This window comes from Anser anser, assembly GCF_964211835.1.
Source record: "Anser anser genome assembly, chromosome: 5".
In the NCBI taxonomy this organism is placed as follows: Eukaryota; Metazoa; Chordata; class Aves; order Anseriformes; family Anatidae; genus Anser; species Anser anser.
The window spans coordinates 55281409-55303636 of NC_139725.1; the positions used below are offsets into that span (position 1 = coordinate 55281409).

At 42.4% G+C, this 22228-nt stretch overlaps 1 protein-coding gene across 11 annotated transcripts in view; it reads left to right on the plus strand.

Annotated features, from left to right (window-relative positions):
- Positions 1-22228, plus strand: part of LOC310901090 (uncharacterized protein) — a gene marked incomplete at its 5' end in the record, with an annotated part of 65354 nt that overhangs the window by 28195 nt on the left and 14931 nt on the right. For 3 of the 11 annotated variants that reach the window (XR_014585585.1, XM_083840142.1, XM_083840145.1), the window contains one exon: positions 3658-3745. The exons of the other annotated variants lie outside the window; for them this stretch is intronic. Coding sequence is in view for 2 of the 3 variants with exons in the window: in XM_083840142.1 (XP_083696268.1) it covers positions 3658-3745 (88 nt within the window). The remainder of the gene's footprint in view (positions 1-3657; positions 3746-22228) is intronic. 11 annotated transcript variants of the gene reach the window in all.

The window sequence follows — 22228 nt, forward strand, 5'->3', positions numbered from 1 at the left end:
GTCAGACAGCCAGAGATTATTCCAGTGAAGGGGAGTTGATTTGTTTGGGGGGCAGAAAGGAGGGGCTGTTTGTTTGTTTCATATCATTATAGTGAAACCCTGCCCTGCTCTGAATTTTTTTTCAAGTAGCTCCCATTTATTTTAATTAGGACCTCAGTTTAGCAAAACATTTAACTGGGTGTAGCCTACCTGAACTGGAATAGTTGTATCAAACACAAAAATCCTAAGGTTAGCATATGCTGTATAGTCTGTATAAGGTAGTATTTCTATACTTATCTGCAACAGTTTTAAGGAAGACGTCCCCACTACAGATCACTAAAAATAAAAAACTACTTGCCTCAGAGGGGTGAGAAAGGATTAATTAGTTAGTGCTCGTGCAGCACTGTGAAGATACAAATCGTGGGACTGTGTTATTAGTAGGCAGAAGATGCCAACAGGAAGCAGCATTGTTAAAGGCACGAGGACTAACAATGGTTTTGTTCTCACAATTGTAAACGATTCTTCTGCTATTGAAAGGTGTTGGCCTTTCAGTCTAGGAGACTGAAATGCTCTTTCTTCACCAAAAAAAGCCTTCATGGTCTGTGCATACTTTCTCACACTCCCTCGCCCATGTTCCTCACTATTAGCTTATGGATGCTAGACAGTAGTCCATTCTCCATAGCCCTTTTATTGCTTGGCCTCTGCTTCAACTGCCAAGAAGGGTGCCATTTAGACTCAATTGTTACGGTAGCTTTTATGATCTAGACATGGTGTCTAGGATCGGAGACTTCCTAGCAATTCTGCATATGCTGCTGCACTGCCATCAGAAGAGAACGGCTCCCGGCTGCCAACAATGTGGGCAGAATTCAAAGCAGTGACCTACAGATGAAAGGCGCCCCATCCCAAAACAGGCCAGCTGAGCCATCCAGTCCCCAAATGCCAGCTCTTCACTGAATGAAACTGTATTGTGATGTGGCACTCAGAAGGAGAAAAGAAAAAGGCCATTTTAAAATATCTGCGGACAATGGCTGTCTAGAGCTGGGGCTGCAGACATCCAGACCTTGCTTACATAATATTTCTATCATGCACCATCCTCCCATCCAACTCCCCACCCCATGCCAAGGTGCTGGAGGGAGGTCCCGTTCTTATTTGTGCAGCATGAATGCAAAATCAGATGTTGGCAGAAACTTTCCATGGAAAGGTATGGGGCCTTTGGCATGCTGAGGGGAACAGCAGAGCAAGAACAACTCATAAGTAAGGGGGAAGAAGGACTAAAGAAATTAGAGTAGCTATGTCCAAGCATTTCCTCAAAAAGGTTGACTGCAGCCCTTTAAACCCAAGATTCACACAGCAAAAAGAATGCCTCAGCAGAGCAAAGCATCCTTTTTCCCTATTTCTTACATTTCTCACTTTCACAAGCAAAATCCTTTTTTTAACACAGTTGTCCTCAGCTCCTGCCACACATATGGTCCCCGTGCTCTCTCCATGCCAAATGGAGGCCAACCGAGAAAGGTGATTTTGTCACCTGGAGTTAATTTAAGCCAGTCTCTGCTGTTCTGTGCCGCTGTGCTGGGGTGGGACCTTTTCAGATGTCGGGATGATAGGAGAAAGAACAATGAAGCAGCAGAGTATGTGTGGCGGGTGGCCGAGTCATCCTATCACCATGTATTTGTGTAGTTTCTTTTAGTGCCATCCAATCTTTCCTTCTGTCCCTAAATGGCCTGTGTTGAAAATGTCCCTGCTTACAGTTGCTCAACTGGAATGAGGACAAATTGTTTGCAGTGGCCCCCTTCCAAATGCTTGTGCTGTAACTTTTGTCTTGACTAGTCTCTGGAGATATCTCTAGAGTGAGTTTCCTATGACTCGTTTGCACTACCCCAAAGTCATGTCGGGTTTTCTTCCTCTACTCTTTCAACTTTGTAGCAGGAATATTGTTTAAAACACATCACAGAGAAAGTCAGAGTGGGCAGCGCCTTAATGCTGTTATGTCACAAGTTCTCCAGTGAATTACCAGAGAGGGGGATGGGTCTCGAGGGTGCGTGAGGTTACAAAGTGGTGCTAGCAGGCGAAGAGATGCACAAGCAGAAAAAGCCACACCAAGCAGCTTTGAGTTATTAAGTACCAGTGTTATTAAGAATGCATCGCTCTCACTGCTAATACACCATCCCTTTTGTAGGTAGAAATACCTAGCCCCTTGACCCTCCTGACTGCCTTGATTCAGCACTGAAGGGGTGGTGAAGGTTCTCTTCCCCTCCACATTCACTTGTGAATTAGTCCAGGATGAGAAGTCGGCAAAAAAAAATGCGTTAACAGAGGCTGAAGAACTAAGCCAAGAAAGGAAGGGTTTACAGTTCCAAAAACCATTGGATGAAGTTTTGCACGTAGACTCATTAATAGACATTGCAGAAGAAAAGGTTCATTTCCCCCCCCTCCCCAGAAGCATGACCTATTAGACATACATATATATCTCAGTAATATTTGCTGAGGATAACTAAATTCAAAGACCATTGTTTGCCTGTTCTTAATATATGTTAAATATCAAATATTCACCAAGAGTACAATCTGATTTTAGAGAAGAAATACAGAGTTAATGCTATGAAATGGTCTCCTTTGACTCCACAAGAGCGGAAAAAACAGGCCCCTTTAAAGCATTCTCCCTTTTTCTTTCTGTGCGTTGCAGAAGATGATCAGAGCATCCCCAGGGTGAGGGAGAGCAAAGCCTGGAGATGGGATGGCTGTGGTTTTTCATGGAGCCCCTGGGCATACAAGGGCCATGGTGGGAACCAACACAGGCTCCCATGGGTCCCTCTGCCCCATGGCCAGAGCACTGCCAGCACGCAGACCCGCGGCAAGTCTCCAAGGGTGGATGTTCCCAGCTCAGCCTTCCCAGGGCTCCTAAGATGCAGGGTCACCCTCTCACACCAACCCCCTCAAAAACGCCTCACTGTGTGTAGAAACAAAGCAGAAAAGGGAGAAAAAAAGGGTGAAGGGCCTTACTGAAGGCTTCTTACAGTTATGCTTGTGGGGTTGTTCAGTTTTTTAGGTTGTACAACACACTGCAATGGCATCTCCCACTCTGTGACTGTTTCCTATTTTCTTGATTCAGCAGACAGAGGTAATCTCCACAGCAAACATATCCCTGTATTTCTTAGATAATGTTACTGGATGGAAGTAGACAGAGCATGGACAGACAAGGTTTTCCAGACACTAGGGGCTGCTCAGTGTTTTCAGACTTAGCAAATACAAGGATCCCGTCTGATTTTGCTATTATTCTGGGGAAATAAAATCTTTGCATCTTGCATTTTATTTTATTTTATTTTATTTTAAATTTTTAACCAAAGCAGTATCATACTGTGCCTCTGCCTTCCAGTTAGTCAGCCTATTGATTGCTTCCATTGCATTCGGGATGTCACAAAACACTAAGACTACTTTGTTTTTCATTAGCACTAGAGGGGAAAAATAAACAGGCTGGGCTCATGGTTTATAATTGCATATGTAATTACCACTTTAAGATCACTATTAGCAATACAAATTAGCTCACTGCCCTTTTTATCATCTCTGCAGTGCCTCAGAGAGCACATGTAAGCTGTCTCATCAGGCAGCCAGATTCTAATCTCAGGTGTGCAGAAGACAGGCCAATGTACCTCTAAAAATGGGCTGTTCTGTTTGCAAACACAGTGACCAATATTTGGAGCCATCCCTTGGCATTGACCATTCAGCTGGAAGCAGAACATGTCCAGGCCAATCTTTGGGCCAAATCCTGCTGGTAAGAATTGTGTACCAAAGTAACTTTTTGCAGTTACTCCTAGTTTGTTTTAAGTATCTCAAAGAGTCAGTCGGAAGATGCCTGCTGACACCAGGAAGGCAGAGCTTGCGCTCAGCATAATCACTTTCTTCCATATAAGTAGTAGGGATGATGAGGAGCATATTGTCAATAAAACGCAGAGGTTATTTACAATTCAACTTCTAAAAGCTGCCATAAAGCAGTGAATAGCAATGAATAAGTCCAAAGCCATTCTACTTGGTTTTGGTTTCTACTTTATTTTCCCAGAGCTCGTATTTTCAAAGGGACAAAGCAGAGACACCCAGAGGAAAGGAAGTCTGATTCTAAGAAGCTGTAAAAAGAAATGCATGGCCACAGATCAGGGAATAATTTTGTGTCTCACATGTTTTCTGACCCTATGAAGAGCAGCTTTAAAATGTTGTTCTCTTCCGTGAAGCAGACTCCATAGTTTACACAATAAGAAGGGGGGTAATCCTGAAAAAGTAGATCCATAACAAAATCTTGGTCACTGAGGCCAGAAGGACCCCCTTTCCCACCCTTCTGCCTGTGGTAGGATTGATTTAATTATTCTATAACTGTTCCTGTAGATGGGTGTCTGGCCTTGAATAACTCCAACAACAGTGATTGTCCAACGGTTCTTGGCAGCCTGTCCAACTGCCGAACAGTTCTTCTACAGTTTTGCCTAATATTTAACCTAAAACTTCCCTTCTGCTTCAGCCAATTATTATTTGTTGCATCCTTGTTGACTAATGAGAATAATTGATCTTTGTCCTCTTTATAACATTCCTTTATGTCTCCCCTTATTATGTTCCCCACACTCTTCTTGCCTTTAGGCTAAAGGTGCCAAGTTATCTTAACCTTTCCTCCTAGATCTGAATGCCAAACGTCTTACCATCTTTCATACACTCCTCTAAATTCTTCAGTTTGTCCATGTTTTTTCATACAGAATTGAATGCAGTTACTCCAGTTATGCTTTAACCAGTGCCAAGCAGAGCGCAATAATTACTTCAGTAACCTTACTGACCCCATCTAATAACAAAGGCAAAATGCAGCATGTAATTAAAATCTAAAAAAATAACTATTTTTAAAAGCTAATTGCCTTAACAATCAGAACATTCTACAGCTCAGAGAACACACACTAAAGAATTTAAAGGTTATTGTTCATTCAAAACATCTTTTTCAATTATATTCTGTATATTGTATTCTGGGCTATGAGCAGCTTTACTCCTATTAGGAACGGTCTGTACTGCATCTCTCACACTCCCTCCCCCTCTCTCCCTGGCTCAATGGGGCCCTTTCTACACTGGGGATGTGTGCTAAGGACTTCCCACTGTTGTGAGCCCTTCTCCAGCTCCACCAGTATGGCACAGCACAGAACTCCCACTCATGCTTTTAATCCTTTAGGCTATTACTACATCTTCCAGTCTCACTAATGTCAGTGGAGCAGAGCCAATGGTGAGGCATTTTAGAAAGTTTCCTTTACACAGACACAGTTTTCATCTCCTTTGCCAAGCCCGTGGTGCCCTACCTTGAACAATCCCCTTCTCTCTGTTCACTGGCTGGTCTCCTAAAAGCTCCTCTGTCCTGCAGCATGCTGCACACTCTCTTCACATTCACCGTCACCATATATGCCCATAGCGCTTTGTAACTGCATGTATGCCTGCCTTTCATTTGTCATCTCTTCAGGAATGGAAATCCTTGTCACATCCCAGCAGAAACCATGCAACTTCGCTATCATTATGCTAACAACAGCCATTCTTAGAAATACATGGATTTCTGGAATCCCCAAAAACAAGCAAATTTGGCTCCATCAACAGGAATGGCAAACTCAGACTGCAAACCAACTTAACTAAGCAGAGACATTTAATTAAATTGTCTTTCTATTACACTGATAAGCAATCAAAGCTATGACTGTTGTTAGTGGAAGTAATAGTTTCTATTCTTGTTGCTCCATAGCACCTTAATTAAATTACAATTGTTCTGTTGGAAAACACATCTGTGAGCACCTCTAAGTAGAAAACAGTGAAAAATATTCCTAACAAAACAAAAATCGATTAGTAATGCAATACTGTTTGGTAGATAGAACAAAAAGGAATTGGATTAAGGTTGCAATAGCGAAGATTCAGGCTTGACATAGAGAAAACCTGACAGTGAGGCACTGAAAAATATTAACTGTGAAAGGAGTCTCCAGTACTGAATTATCTTCTAGTACAATTGAAATGCACAGCTGCAGGAATGATACAGCCATAATTGATCCTACCTGGATCCAAACCAATGATTGAAGATCTGTTGAGGACTCTTTCAGCCCTGTTCTTCTATGATTCTACTTCGTTTTAAATTTTTAAAAATCAAGTAAAGTCCTGTTCTCATTTACAAGCATTTGAGCCTCTTATATTCTATAAAGGTTGCATATTTACAAATGAGATCAGAATTTGGCTTCTTATAATAACACACTGTAACGTGCCAGAAATTGTTCCATAACAACGAAAGAGCAAAGTACCTTGCTGTATAGGTCTTGTTCCTTAACCGATACATACCATACAAGGCAAAATAATCACTGCTTTTTATAGCAAGGTCTTGTTCAAGTATGTGTGTGTAAGATCTGCTCATATTGCTAAGTAAAATAACACATCTGCACATCCTCCACCCAGAGCAAAGGGGGCTCTGAATGATTTCAGACAGAAATACCACCTGAAAACCTACAGTGTACAACCATCCATTGGTTGGAGTCCAGGCAAACACAGACTTACAAGAGCCAGTGTGTTCGTGTGGTTCTTTGGCAGTTAGGTATTTTCTTTCTTCTTTATTTATTACAATGCTTTGGATAGTGATTAAATTTCATAGCTCAGTATTTGTTTTTTTTCACTTACCTTGAAATAAGATTTGCACACATTTTCATAACTAGTAAAAAGCTGCCAACTGGCCTTTTAAACAATTCTCAGTGCTTTCAGAAGAGTTGTTCATGGCTTCTTACATACAAGTACTTCCCTGGAGCCACTTCAGGAACTGATCCCCAGTCCCACACAAGTACAGCTTTACCCTCTCTGTCCAGGAGCAGGAAGGCACTTCTGATTAAAATATGCCAGGACACAAACATCTCCTTTGTATTACACTAGAAAATTCTGCAATAACACTCAATTTAAAGCCTATTTAGGTCAGATAGAGGCTTGCCATTAACAAAGTGAGTTTTGGGACAGGCCCTTAAAACATGGGTCTTAAGGACAGGAAAGCTGCCGTACACACCATAGTTCTTAGGGAAATCACTGAGGTCAGCAGAGGTTTATTGACTTCAGCAGATCAACGAGGTCAGCAGATGCTCAGTGGGACAAGAAATTTGTGCTGATCCAAAGCTATCAGAGAAATGAGTAAGAAGGTGGGAAGACTCTGAAAAGTGTGTGTCCTCCCCAGATGTCATTCACCTGCGGGCTGTCAGCGCTGCAGCAGCTTGGAAAGCCAAGCAGACATCCCTATTGAGCCGCGCTGCATTTTACAAGTGACTAAAGAGGTCAGCACTCCCACATCATGTAGAAATGGTGGCATGATGTGGTGTCTATTTTTAAATTAAATTTAAGATTCCATCCCCTAATTCACACAAAAGCTAACAAAATATGGTGTTTTTTTAATGATGTACAAATCAGCATTATAAAATAAATTAAGTAAATATTTCCCTTGGCAAGAAAATATGAAATACCTCATTCTGTTAACATGCAAGTTTTATATTTACAAAGCGTAAAGTGTCCCACATTTCCATAATGTATTAGTAGCATGAAATATTTTTAGCTCCAATGCCTTAAACAAAGCTGGAGTTACTGTCTGCGGTGCCCTTAAGCTATATGTCAGTCTTCACAAGACTGAAACAAAACACATAGAGCAGAGAGCAGTAACCACATTAAGGTTTAACGCTTATAAACACAGAAGATTTAACACTTGGCAAACCAAAATTCCCCTATGACCTGAAGACATGCAGATCATGACCTGAGAATTAAGCGCTGTGTTAAGCAGTCAAGCTGTCTCCCTAAGGAAAAGACAAAAATAGCAAAAGACTAGCTGAGCCATGGGGTCAGCATATGTCAGGTGCATCCAGGCCCAATTCAGAGTCGATCTGTAGCCATCCAGGGCCGACCCTGACCTAGCCCAGCCTTTCCAGCCAGGGCCTCCTAAGCAGGAGGATTTTCAGAGGCACTGAACATGCATTGTCCCCGCGGCCCCCAGGGAAGAGGAACTTCTAAGCTATCGTGCTGCCAAAGACACCAGAAGAGAAAATACCACTTTTTTCCATCCGGAATTGGAAAGATTCTGGTATTAGATGAAAGGGAAGAGACAAAGTTAAATCACTTTACCCTGTGTACTCCCAACTGCGAAAATGCCCTCTCACTCTCCCTGCCTCTGTCCAAGGGTTCCTCCCTTGCAGGTGCCACAGTCCTGAAAAGTCTGGAGATAGAGGGGAAAGAGAAGGAGAAAGGGAAATTAAAATGTGAAACAAAGTTTTTGAACTAAATGTTAAAGACCTTGCTTTAATCTGCAAGGCAGAGAAGAAGTTGCTTTGCAAAAGACGAAGGTCAGCGGAGAAACAACTCCAAACATCAGAGATGAAGAGGAGGCATGCAGGGAGAAGAGGGGAGTGTGAAACAGCTGCCTGGGGGAGCTTAAAAGGGATGCTCAGCATGCTCAAAACACTCTAATTTTGCCATAGCGGATCTGCTTGTGCCAAATTCCCACACAGAAAAATCTCAAGGACATGAGATTGACCTGGGTATCATGATTTTACTTTTGCTTTCTTCACTGCAAGCCGCATTTAACTTGTAAATAGATTTTGTTTTCTGAAGTACTTATTTTATTCCTTACAAAATATTTTTAATAGTTGATCAATATGAACTTTCTCCATGAAGTTACTATACAATTCCTGCTGGATTAAAATTGGACATTTCTCCATTTATTGGGACATTGCCAAATGCTGTTACAAGGAACGCTCAACTGTAATGAACTTTTATTCGGGGTCCCAAGGTGCTCGTTACAGAGAGGTGTATGTATACATATATATATTTTAAATTAGGCAACAAAAGAATCCCATGCTGCATAAGACCTGCTTAAAAAAGCAGAATTTCCAATCTGGAGGGAATCTTGATATTTCAACTTTCATTTCCGTCCTGAAACAGGCCAAGAAATCAAAATATCAATGAAATAAATTGGTGGAACTCAAAGTTCAGAATAATTTAAGTTTGGAAATGTATATAGACAAAATGCTGATGCTTCCAATTGAAAATATAATGGTCCCAGGTTGAAAAATCCTGGAATATGATCCTCGTCTCACATGGATAAAAATCAAGAATGATTCTGCTAGAAATCCATGAAGTTACACTGCTGTAAGCCTTCACACGGGTAATAAAAATACCCAGAATTACAAGCATTTGGAAAGTGCTACACTTTCATGCTTTGGGGCATAAAGCAACCTAGGAATTCGGAGGAAAGTTTCATGGCTCATCCCCGCTGCTGCGATGCTGGAGGCCAGGCAGTTGCACAGCCTCACCAGGGTGACGGGGAGCATGGCTGACGGCCGCTCAGGCTAAATGCACGAGCAGCTATGGCCTCTTTTATTTAGCAAAAGCTGGAATCGTGTCCCAGATCGCATGTAGGATAGTGGATACAGTTCAGGAATGGCAGGGCCCGAGCTGTCTGCTGGGCTCTCAAGCAGCTGTCAGACCCAGCAGAAGGCAGCAGGCTGCTCTGCAGCTCTCCAAGAGTGCAGGAGACGCAGTGGGAAATACTGGCTGTCAGAGGCAGCCAGGCAAGCTCTGGCAACGCAGTCCCGAGGAAAGCGGAGACAAACTGTCTGCGCAGCACGCCGAATGCAGAGGGCTTGGACCTGTGAGCAGAGAAACTCTCTCTGGATGTTTGACTCCTCTCCAGAGTCCAGGAAATGAGAATTTAGATATATTCGTTGCGAGTGACATGAAGTGCCATCGAAGAAACATGCCATTCCACTATCAGCTGCTCCTTGAGCTGAAGACGACTCAAAAAACTCCTCCTGTTTGTTTTGTTTTGAGGGTTTTTTTCTGTTTGTTTTTTAAACAAGATTCTTTCAAAAGGCCATAGCCTTCAGGCCACAAGCTAATCTTTAACTGCCCACTTAATTTTTCTGGGCCATCTGGCACTGACCATTGCTGGAAACTGTTGCTTTGTTGAAAAAAAAACCATGGACATCCCCCTGCGAAGTCGTTTCCCCAGAGGACTCTGGGGTGGCTGGAGCTCAGGGCAACGCAGGCAGATCTCTGCATCACCAAAGAGCCAAGGCCACCAAAATCACCAGCTGCTTTCTGCCAAAAACGCAGAAATTGATACAAGGTACTACTGCTATCACTTCTAAAGGGGGGAGCAGGTATGCACGGACTTTCTGCCCGGTTTCCACTGTCTGTTCTGAAGATCATCCCCACGTCTGGAGCAGCAGAATTACAGCAGTGGGAAGCTGTGGTCTAGTCACCACTGGGCCTCAAATCTGGCATGTGATAAACACTTGGAGCCCTGCAAAGCTCAGAGCTGTGCTTTTGCATCCAAGGTCTATGTTAATTTGTCCCAAACCTAGTCAATCTAACTTCTGAACATGACTGCAGCTGGTGTTCCTAGAAGCTGGTTAGGGAGAGAGACTAAAGCCTCAGAGTGCCTCATCTGCAGGCACCGATTTAGGGCCCAACTCTGGGACTAACCCACGAATCTTATTTTTTTAAAAATTGAGATCACCGTCTGATCATTTGAAATATGCTAATGCTCTGAATATTGGATCATAAAGTACAAGAAATAACTTAGGGAAATTAATGTCCTTACTTTAAATTTGAGATTTTTTTAAAGGGATTTAAAAAATGGAAAGCCAAGAGTAAAAGAATAAAAATTACATTTTCTGGAGAAACTAACATACATGTCCACGAAAGAATGCAGAAGTCAGTGAAGCAAGAATTTTCCAGATAACTTCAGAACTGAGCTAAGAAAAGCAACCAAACTTCCTGAAGAAAGTGGCTTTGAAGTGATTTTCCCCCAACTAAATTATGTCACCATCTGAGTGAGAGAATGCAAAGGAAGGGTCAGTCAAAAAGATTCCCATGGAATGGCCTGCATCGTTCATTCCTGCCTTATTTCCTGCCCCCGTTTCAGTAGCCACCTTCCTGAACTGTTCCCATCCTACAGTCTCCTCTAGCCCAAAGAGCAATTTCTGTAAGGTCAAGCACACTGGAATTGCAACAAAGATCAAACTTTATGTCTTTGAAATCTCCCACAAAATATGGCCAGCTTTTTCCACACAATTCTACCAAAACTTTCCAAATCTCAAGCTAGTGCCTCAGCTTTAATATTACTTCTCCTGCCTGGAATAGGAAATAACATCCATTTCAGGAATTATTGAGAAAGCTGGAAAATCTGGAATGAATGAAATAACTTGCAATCAGGACAAAAAGAAGAAAGTCCGACTTCAGAAAACAGATGGATGGAGCCAAAATTTAAGGCAACAATATTTATTGAAGAAAAGGAAAGTCTGAACTAATCTCTCACCCAAAACCTAACCACAGCCTCTGGACTCAACAGGGTCAGGATATTTTCCCATAGTATCAACACCGCAACTGGAACTGGGAAGAACCATGACTGTCAAAGAAGACACTAATTTTCATTCCGTTTCCAGTACAACTTTCACATCAAAGTGATACTTACACTTCAATAAAATCTTTTGATCTTTGTGATGCTTAACTGAATGGAATCATCACATCTTCAGAGCTGCGCACAATGAAAACCTAAATTCTGAATGCTCGTTGCTGGAGAGATTGCTTGCTATTTTTATTCTAGTTATTTCCTGATTTAAGTAGAAAGTTGAATTTACTCTGCTGAAACCAAAACAAATGTTGTTTAAAGGTATGGCAAGATATACATATAAAATATGATCTTAATGGAATACATACAACAGTCTTTACAGTAACCTGATGAGTTCCAGAAGTGGACTTGATACAATACAGCAAAGGCAACCATCCTGGTAGATATGTTATGCCAATATTGCAGAACTGTTTCAGAAGTAGGTTTCAAGAAATAAAAACATCTGACCAAAAAAAAATATAGGGAGGGAAAATACAAGGTATGCACGGAGCAAATGGAGATAGCATTAGAGAACGAAATAATTTAGTAAAAAGCACAATTAGTCTTGCAGGTTTGCATGCTGAAGTCTCTAAGCCCCAGTTCCTGAGCTGCGGTGTGCAAACCACCACCAGCCAGCAAATCTTTGGTGGCTGCCCACTGTCAGCTGGCTAGCTATTGCCTTCCTCGTCCCAGTCTGTTACATCACACTGAAGATGTATTTAATGGATATCAGACTAAACAAAGCAACTGCTATCATTGCTGCAGAGGTATTTACAAAACTGCACATGGAAAATAAATCAGATAAAGGGCCAAGAGTAAAAACTTGTTTCACCTCTCCACCTATATTGAGATACAGAGATGTCCATGTTAAAAAATAAAAAAGAAAGGGTCTCTCTTTTGTCTGTTCAAAAATTTGCATTTGCAAAATTTGCACCAGCAAGCTTGAGCTGTCAACTGGAAACCAAACCACAGCTGATATATCAGTCAACGCAGCATTTAAAAAGAGTTCACAAAGGAAAAAGTAATTTTGACTCCTGGCTTAAAGAAATTCCTGGCAAAGGCAGAAACTATGCTTGACCCCCAAATAACCAAACACCCATCTACTGCATATGGAAATTATTCTGCCACCATTTTACTGCTCCAGCAGAGGTGGTGCATGGCCCTTTCGAAGCCTTGGCTCTTTTCAAAGGTTATTATTCTAAACGTTTTAATACTGGGAACTGCATGAAGCTGGCAATTACGGAATTAGAGTGCAGTGAGGGGAATGTCACTTTGAAATCATTTAGCTCAGTTCATTTCCTTTTCAAGCGCAATAGAAAGCAGATGGAGCAGGGAGGGCCAACATGCCACAGAAGAACTCCCCAGGCCTTGGCCAGCACTCTCCTCCCCAAGACTAACAGAAGGGTCACCAAATCCTCATAGAGATATTATCCTTTAGGAGAAGCACATGCTAGAATTCAGCCAGGATCCTGGTCTTTGGAGCAAGTCACCTCACTCCTAGGTTTGTCTTACATGTTGAACATGAGACCTAAATTGCCAACAAGGTCAACAGGGACAAAAAGCTCATGCCTTAAGGTCAGTGCAGGGAAGCCAAAGGGAGACCAGAGAAGCACAGCAGGAAGATTAAGTGCTTTGGGAAAGAGAGCCTTAAGAGAGAAAGAGGCCCCCAAACAGTTGTTCACTATGAAGGAAAGGCTGTTACCAAAAGAAAGCCTTGCCATATGCAGCAAGAGCTGGACAACAAATTGTAAGCTTGATTTGCTGCAAAGATACATTGAGGTCAAAAATGAGTAGGAAAAAAAAAAAAAAAAGAAATTAAGTGCAAGGGGAGTGAAGCATTGCAGTCTCTGTTTGTAGTTGATGCTGCATCACTGGAGGTGTCTAGGAAGAGTTACAGGAATTTCTCCCAGGGACAATCTAGCTAAGTGCGATCTTGCCTCAGAGTGAGAGGATGACTTCCAGGGATCCTCTCCAGCACAACATCTCTTGGATAATTTAATAGAGCTTGTTACAGCTTGTACTTCATGTTTCTTATACAGAGAAAGAGGGATTCCCCAAAGGAAAGTAATATATTCTATGAGAAACAGATCCAAGTGCTGGAGTTGCAGTAGGGTCTAACAGAGACACTGGGACTTAGGAGGTCCAAATCCATTCCCCACTGATGTATGAGGAGAGATATTCTGCTCTCAGTGTCTCCCTCTGCAATGTCACAGTGTTCGGGACATAAAATGCAAAGACCCCCTATCCCACTGCCCAGGACTGCTTACATCAAACAGCAATTGGTGAGCTCCAGCCCCATGGAGATGGGTCTTCACAGCTCCAGTTCAAGCCACACATTGTGCTCAACCTTTGTTTGCCCCACCGCACAAGCAAGCACATTAAAAGCAGGCTGTGTTTAAAGCTTTCCAGCTGCTGTTGTCCAAAAGGCAGACAGCACTATTCTCATCACCACTGCTTCACTGCTTTCTCCACTGCTGAACCTGTTCCTTGTGCTCATCCTTTGATACTATTTCACGCACGTCAACAAATCTGTCTTATTCTTCAAAAAAATGGCCAGCTACTCGAGGGATTGTGTCAGATGAGCAGATGTGTTTCTCAAGGACCTCCAAAGCACAGACAAGACTGATATCAAAGTTAAGAATAGCTGCCTAAAGTTGATGAAATTGGCATGAGATGCAGTGTCATCTGTTCTCCATGCTAGTCTCTTCAAGCTGCCGAGGAGATGCTGGATCCAGAGACCATGTGCCCCTGGGAGACTAGTTTGTCCTGTGCCCCTAAGATTACCTTCAATAGAGACAACACTTCCAGATGCATCAGGCCAGCTTCAAGACTCCCTGATTTACACATCAGCCGTTCCCTTTCAAGAAATCTATAATGACAGAAGAGACTGTTGTTATCACCTTGAAGAATTTTACCACCCCCAGTTCTCACTAGTTGCTGGCAAAGCAGGACTGTGATAGAGGTCTGTGAGATTGGCCAGCTTGTCTGCTCATTAAATATCTGCACTGAAAATATCAGTAGGCTCGTGCAGATATGCATCCCATGTGAATTCTCTAGCTATTCAGGCAAACTAATGAAACTCCTTAGCATCCTCCACAAACACCCCAGTCAAAGAGACTGACACTCTTCCCTTTTCTAAGCCCTAAGCAAAAGACTCAGAGAGGAACAACTATACCAGGCACCTGCAAAAGGGCAGTTATCTGAAGCTCTGCTCTGTGCCATGAGAGCTGGGGTTCTTTCCTACCTCAGATACTGGCAACCAAACGCTTTTTGGCACCTGGGCAGACTCTGCTTACTGCCTCCTGCAGTGAGTCAGGCTCCACCTCAAGACAAGCATGGGTCTGACTGCCTGCTTGCTCTCAGCCATGCATGTGTTCAGCTGGCTGACCATGGGATGACAAACCTGGCAGACAGACTGGACAGGTCATTGTTACCTGCTGCCTCTTGCATAACACATGCCAGGCAGCATCAATGAGCCAGGTCACCAAAAAATCCATGCCTGTCTTCTCCTCTCTCCCCACATACCCCATACATGCAGTGTCCCTTTCCAGCACCACCTTCAGCCACACAGGATGTACACAAATTTCTTTCCATCTACGTTGCAGCCGCCAGGAGCTTCACCCCCTCTCCAGATCAGGGAGGTAGCACCTGATATCAGTATATCCACATATTGATATCAGTATATCCATAAATCACCAAATCTCCAAGGGCCACACCATGGCCATTACTCCCCCACTTTCTTCCTCCCACACACTTGTCTGCTTCTTTGAATTTTATCCCTACATTAGCCCCCTCTTTTTAACCATTGCTCTACAGACTCCTGCCCACCCACCACCCTGCAGAGAGGTCTGTCTGATCCACAAGAGGCCATGCACATCCCAACAGCGCAGTGCTATCATATCACCAATCATATCATCAAAAGGAAAGAAAGAAGACTTCCTGACCAACTTTTCCACAGCTGTGTCCTGATGAGGTCTGCAGCGTCAGCCTGTATGGCTGGTGCCTCAGCTGCTGCAACCAGTTGTCTCCTGGCATCCACCAGCCTCTTCAGTGGCCTCAGGTGACTCTCCTGCACCAGCCACACCTTAGTGAGGAAGATCCTGACGTTTGGATCTGGGCTTCTCTTTCAGGCCTGTCATGGGGGCAGGCCTGAGCGTGGCCTGTGAGGGAGGGAGCAGCCTTGTTGCTCAGGGAACCCGGCAGTGCCAACCTGCAGGCCCACCTCACCCAAATAACCTCCACCTCTGCCTGTCACAATAGCTGATTCCTACCTTCCCTCTTGCTCCAAGGGCTGGAGCTCAGGGGAGGGAGGGAGATATTCTCTCAAACACCACTTGGGGAGCTGGCGGCCTCTGGGGTTAGTCCAGGGAGGACCATGTTGGGTGCAAGGTGTCAAATTTGGCATTTCACTTCTCTCTGGTGAGGTCCCAGGAGCAAACTGTCCACCTGGATTTTGTTTTTAAGGGAACCTATTGATTCAAATGGGAGTCTAGAATCTCTTTTGCAGTCTGATAAAAGAAAGCAAAGAGTAAGCAGACAGTGTAGATTCACCCTGCTTACACTTGCCTCGTCTATGAAACTAAGTTAATGAGTGATCTTCATGAAGAGGAAGAGTGTTTGAGAGGGTTAAAAAGAGGCAGGAACATGTTTGAACTCCAAAAGAAATATTAAAAGTCCTTTTTCAAATATATGAATATGTATTAAGAGGCATAGACAATAATACATGGTTATTACACTGAGTTATTTAAACATGACCAGAGTGCTTAGAAAATTAATATATATAAAAATACTGCACTGGCAGCTCAAATGATAAAGGGGCCTAATAGAATTTTCCTATCCATAATTCTGCTGAACCCAAGAAAGGCTGATTAAAAGGTTGTAAATGTGCAGGAGGTGGCTTCTGAGAGAATAAAAAAAAATTTCTGTTCTCTGAAAATCAGCCTTGAGGATGTGACAACACATGAAAAATTCCTTTAGCTTCTCCTCTTCTCGGAACAGTTTGGAGGAGCTGAGGCTGCCCCAGCAGCAGCTGCTTCTTGTGTACCCACCTAGACAAAGGAATATATATTTGTCCTATCTTGCTTCATTTCCATATGCATTATCCTCCTGTGGCTTTCTTGGCAGCTCTCCCTCGTCTGGTCCTGCACCCGACCACATCTGCGCACACACAGTGGGTTCCCAGGCTAATGCTCTCATAGAGAACAGGCAACTCTGTCAGGATGCACTAGGAGTAGCATCCCTGCCCCCGGCAGCTCATGGGCTTGATCTCAGCAGGCTACAGCAGTGTTTGAGGCAGGCATGAAGGGAGAACAGAGGGAGATGGGCAAGTGAAAAGTAAGAAGTGAAAAGGCTCAGACAGCAGAGATAGCGTGAGCTACGTCTCCTGAAAATTCCTTGGAAAATTAGGAAAAAAAAAAAAAGAGAAAAAAGTTTCTCCATGCGAAAGGGACATGTATGGCCTACAGGGTCATGTGTGTAAAGGCCATGCATGTGTGTGTGCAGCTGGTGGTGTGGTAGATGCACATGTACAATTGTGTGAGTAGTTATAACCTTCTGGTTCCATTTTAATGCCATATAAAAAGTAAAGCAGGTGATAAAATATACAAACGTGTGTGTGGAAACTAGCATAACAGAATGAACTTGAATAGAATCAATTCAATTATTTGCATTTAAAGAATGTATTAGATTAGAAAGAGATAGGTGCAAGTTAGTAAATACAGCAGACAGAAGCACCCAAGAGTATTCAGTGAAATCAACACTCATGTAAAATGGCAACATCCTGGACTAAACACCTCGTTAGGAGTGTTTGAATCCCTAGCAGCTGTGGCAAAATGCATTTATTTGCAAATGTTACTGGTGGATAAGCAGTATTATCTTGCTATCATTGCTATTTATGGCAGCAACCATAAGATCCTCGTTGCTTTCCAAACATATTGTTCTCCAAAGAGCTTGATACAACTCTTATGTGGTTGTGTGTGTACAATTATTTTCTTCTGTAGGCTTCAGGTTACTGTAGGCTTCAAAGTTCAAAAGGAGCCAAGGTGGGTGAAAACAGAGTTAAACAACCCAAGGATTATAACTGTGTAAAGGATATAAAAGCAATCCAATCCCCTTACTGTAAGCACCATTTATCCACCAGACAATAAGACTTTTAATGTTGAAAATCATGTTTGACTTTGAATTCATACTTGAATTTGTAAAAAAAACACTGAGGTATTCTGTGTTTGCACTAACAATTTTATTTTTTTTTATTACTGTTACAGTTTTTGTGGGCAATAAAATCATCAAATACTTCTGGGAATAAAAAGTAATAAGAGAAAGCTTAGAGATTTAGAGAATAATATTTCAGGAATTTTGCCTCAGATAACCAGGTCTTTTATTTTTGTTGGTGCACCTAGAGTATGTACAAGGAAAAACACTGGTGTTCTGTCAAATAAAAAGAAACATCTTTCTCATTAGGACTGTATTTATCACACTTTGAAAGGTTCTACAAATCAATGCCCTTATTTGTCATTTTAATTCAACGTAATAATAGCTGTCAAAACTGTTCACTTTGCTTGCTAGTGACAAATTTACTGAAGTTTTGTAGCATGAGCCAAATTACATAGCACCAGATCCTTCAGCTTTTATTTCACTCTGCTCTAGGCAGTATTCCTACTGGTTTCTGCGTGAGCTTTGCCCGAATAAGGGCTGAAAGTTTCAATTTTGAACATCGGTCTGTTTTAGCAACAAAGAGTCACAGAAATCCCATTTACAAAGCATGTTGGGTGACTGGAATGGTGCTGCTTGCAAATTTTATCTCTGAAATGCCAGGCTTATTTCATACAGATTATTGCAAAATACAAACTAACTACATCCTTGATGAAATTCCCTTGAGGTCCATGAGGTTACCCCCAGGATTAAACACTGCCTGACCTTTTGGGTACAGAGCTCAGAAGCACTGTATTATGGCGCCTACTATGCTTTCGGAGATGTTAGTCTGTTCCACTAAAAACAAAGATTTTAGATTTTGTCCCTCATGGGAATTGCTTTGATGAAGGAAGCAACTCTCTGTTATTACCTTGTCTGGAGACTCTACAGCACCATGCTGTATTCTTCTGGCAAAAGAGACAAAATAGGTAAAGCTGTCAGTCGAGGGAAGTGTTGAGTAATGGCTACATTTTCCATCATTTAAAATGATATTTTGATGCATTAAGTAAGGGAAACATTGGGATTTTTGTGTTGGGAATACATAGAGTGGCAGGTCATGTGAAAGGGATTTGGGACAATGGTTTGGGTAAAATACTTGAGTCATCTGCTCTTTTTAGTCTTATCCACGCTACTTACTTGTCCTGAGATTTGGAGAAGGCTTTTATGGTAAAGTCTATAAACTGGAGTCCCTCATCTAACTGCTCCACCACTGCTTTTCCGCATCTGTGAAGAAGAGATTGTAGCAGTTTATCACGTCAAAACACTTTTACAGCCTCAGATAAAAGCTGCTAAGTATTAGCAGCTGTAGCAGACAGCCAATGCATCTTTATCCCTTTTTGAACATGTACCCATAGGTTGTTTGATGAGGATGTGTTATACATCTGTAAATAAACATGACTGTGTAGATGCTGGGGCTTGGTAAGACCGGAGAACATGAAAAACAAGATGAAATCTATTGAGTGTAGCTCCTCTTACTGAAGCCCTTATGGCAGCTGAGTGGATGGACTCCTCCCTGAGTTTTTACTCAGAGAATTATTTCTAACTTGGCATCCTGAAGTCAGTCCTGGCTTCCAGCTTGAAAAAAAAAAGGGCAGAAAATTAGGCAAACGCACACTAGCCTCCTTCAAGCATTCAGGGTATTGTGCATGTGATAAAGGGTTGGATAAAACAGTGGCAAAAGTCTGCTATCTTCCAAGGCCCAGGAAAATAAACCACAAAGGCAATTCAACAAAGTCCCCTTTGTTCCTGAATAGAACCAACAAAATGAAAGGAATCTGGTGGAAGAGAGAAGGCAAGAAAAGGTCTGCTGCAGGCAGCAAGCACAGACAGAATCGTCTTTGCCGACTCCTCTGACAGAGCAAGTGCATGATTATCACATGAGCCTCTCAAAGACAGGAATTAAAGGGGCTGTCACATCACTTAAGCTGCACTGAGGTCAAAGGAGTTCGGACTAACCAAGGTCAGCCACACGCAGCCCGGGAAGTAAGGGTCTCTTTTTTTCTAAGCAACAATTGTTCTGTTTGATAAAAATAGATGCCTGAAGCCTGTGAAGGCTTGTAAAGCTGTCCCTTCAGGCTGGATTCCCACAAAGTGCAGTATATCATCAGAAGAGCTCTGAAAAAAACAGAACCACAATGAGGGCAATCAGATGGTCAATAGAAACAAGCACACAAGGCAAAACACAGAGAAGTCACCATCTCTCTGTTACCCCCTAAAGGACCAAGGGAATAAATAATAAGTCTAAAATATAGGTGCATAAGTATCATAAAATCCAAACGTAAACAGGTGTCAACAACATGACTATAGGGCAGCCTGCTATTTGCAGACCTCTGCATCTCTTCTGTACATTTATTCATGGATCATGTCCCAGATAGATACCTCTCCTCACAGGTTGCCAGTGATGCCAGGGCTACAAAAGAATGTCCTTGCGCTAAAAATACCTATTCTCTCTCATGCCCTCTGTCCTCTTTCGGATTCCACTTCATGTGATTCAGCTCCAAGAGGAGCACTGACCTCTTCCCACCAGGAATATCAAACATCTCCACAGCTTTGATGAGCCTTTTGCTGAAGGTGGAAAAAGGAAAAATGAACACATCAGTTATGTAGCCATGTGCTGGATGTGCCTGCATACATCCTGAGACTCTCCTGTTTGAAAGCAAAACTGATATTCCTCTCCTTCAGTGTGCAGGCACAGAAAAGCAGCTTTTTTTTTTTTTTTGGTGACTTCATAGACTGTGGACCAGGTCAACAGAAAAAAGCTCAGGATACCACTATGCTTTTATATTCCACAGCACAGATGAAGTAATTGTCTCCGCCCAGAAAACTCATGCCTTTTTATCCCCGTTTCTGAATCAGGATTTTCCACCTTGAGGTTGTTTGTGGCAACAATAGCAAGGTTGTAAAATACCTTCTACAAATAAAGTCTTGTCCCTGCCTTCATTCCTCAGATCGTAATACTGCATCTTCCTGGTAAACAAACTAAATCTATTGTGATATAGACAGAATAAACATAATAGGATTTTCAAGCATCACCCTGTCACACTTTTTTGTGGACAGGGGGCTCAATTAAATAAATCCTGAGATCAGACCAAAGAGGGAAAACTTCAGGACACCCACAGGATTTTCACAGATAGTTTCAGTTTAAGCTGATAGTAGAGAATGCATCTGAGAAAACAAGTTCTTAGGTAAGCTCAATTCTCTTTTACAACCGGGTAATGAATATATGTTTACCTGTCCTTGAGGGCAGAGCCTCTACTGCAGCTTATCAAATGCAGAGGGACTCCCATTGTCCTCAGTGAGGTCTGGGTCAGAAGTCAAACTGAAAACTCAAAATGCTCCTCCTGTGCTTCATCATTTGACAGGCTTTAGAACAGAACTGATGTTCAATGGCCAGTGTTCTGCAATACACAGCAATGTAATGGTCCTGGGTAACCTGCTCTAGGTGGCCCTGCTTGAGCAGGGGTGTTGGGCCAGATGACCTCCAGAGGTTACTTCCAACTTCAACCATTCTGTGATTATGTGAATAGCAGTTAAAGGCCTTTTTTATTAATTTATGTTATTTTATATGAATTTTACTTCATTTTTCCTGCTGTATTGCAAAGCTTGAGACAGTGCTTGTGCTGTGTCCCTCTTCAGGTACTGAAGGAGATGCCAATGGCTGTTGTTAGTGTGTATGTACACAGGTTTAGGCCTGGTGAAAGAAAACTCTCCCCACTGATGCTACCCTGCAAGTTCTAGAGAAGAAACACAGAGTGAACTGCCAAAGCCAGCACTCTTGATGGTAGTGAAGGGAATGGGTAAATCCTCAGAAAGTGGAATTTGGGCTTTCTGGTGCAGCAGGCATACTGCGTGCTTTGTGGTGGGGAGGAAGATGAGGAGCAGGCACTCCAATCACATACAGCCTGGGGGAGGTGAGGGGCTTGTGCTCAAGGACCTGGAAATGTTCATTACTGACCTCCTGGTCGCTGAAAAAGCTGCAGTCCACCAAGCAGCAGGATTCTCTGTCAAGCATTCTTTACTGAAAATATTCTGGTTTTCTCCATAAGAAAATTTATTCTTGTATCTCCAAAGTGATGGGGAGTAATGTGGAGTTCAGTTTCTGTGTGTTGTCACCAGCTCCTCATCTCAGCATGTCTTGCTGGTAACTTACCCACCCATTGCAATAAAGCACCCTTAGTCTTTCACACCATGTTAAAGAAAATAATCAACAGAGTACTTAAACTATGTTTGGCTTGAGTTCAGTTTTCAATTGAGTTCAGTAGTAAAACAAAACCCTAGTAGTTCTACTTCACCACAGCTAGCCTTGCTTAATGTCTAGTGTTAAGATAAATTATGTTTTCCAGTGTATAGGATGAAATAGGAAGAGTTGCTATAACAGCAGGATGAGTTTGTCAAATACTATGTACATTAGGCATCAAACTTTTGTTCCCATAGAAGGAAGGATTTTGAAAGGAGATAACCAAGTTGATCCTGGAGATATATCACCTGGGGCCATGATTCAAGATCCATGTAGCCTCACTTAGCGCAAAGTATATCACTTTCTCTAACAGCCCTTAACTGGGAATTTGACAGAATTATTCTTTTTTCTTCTGAATAATATATGATCAATTTCAGTTCTACAACTTCATTTCAGTCATCTCTGTTCATTTTTCTTTTATTCCAAGTATT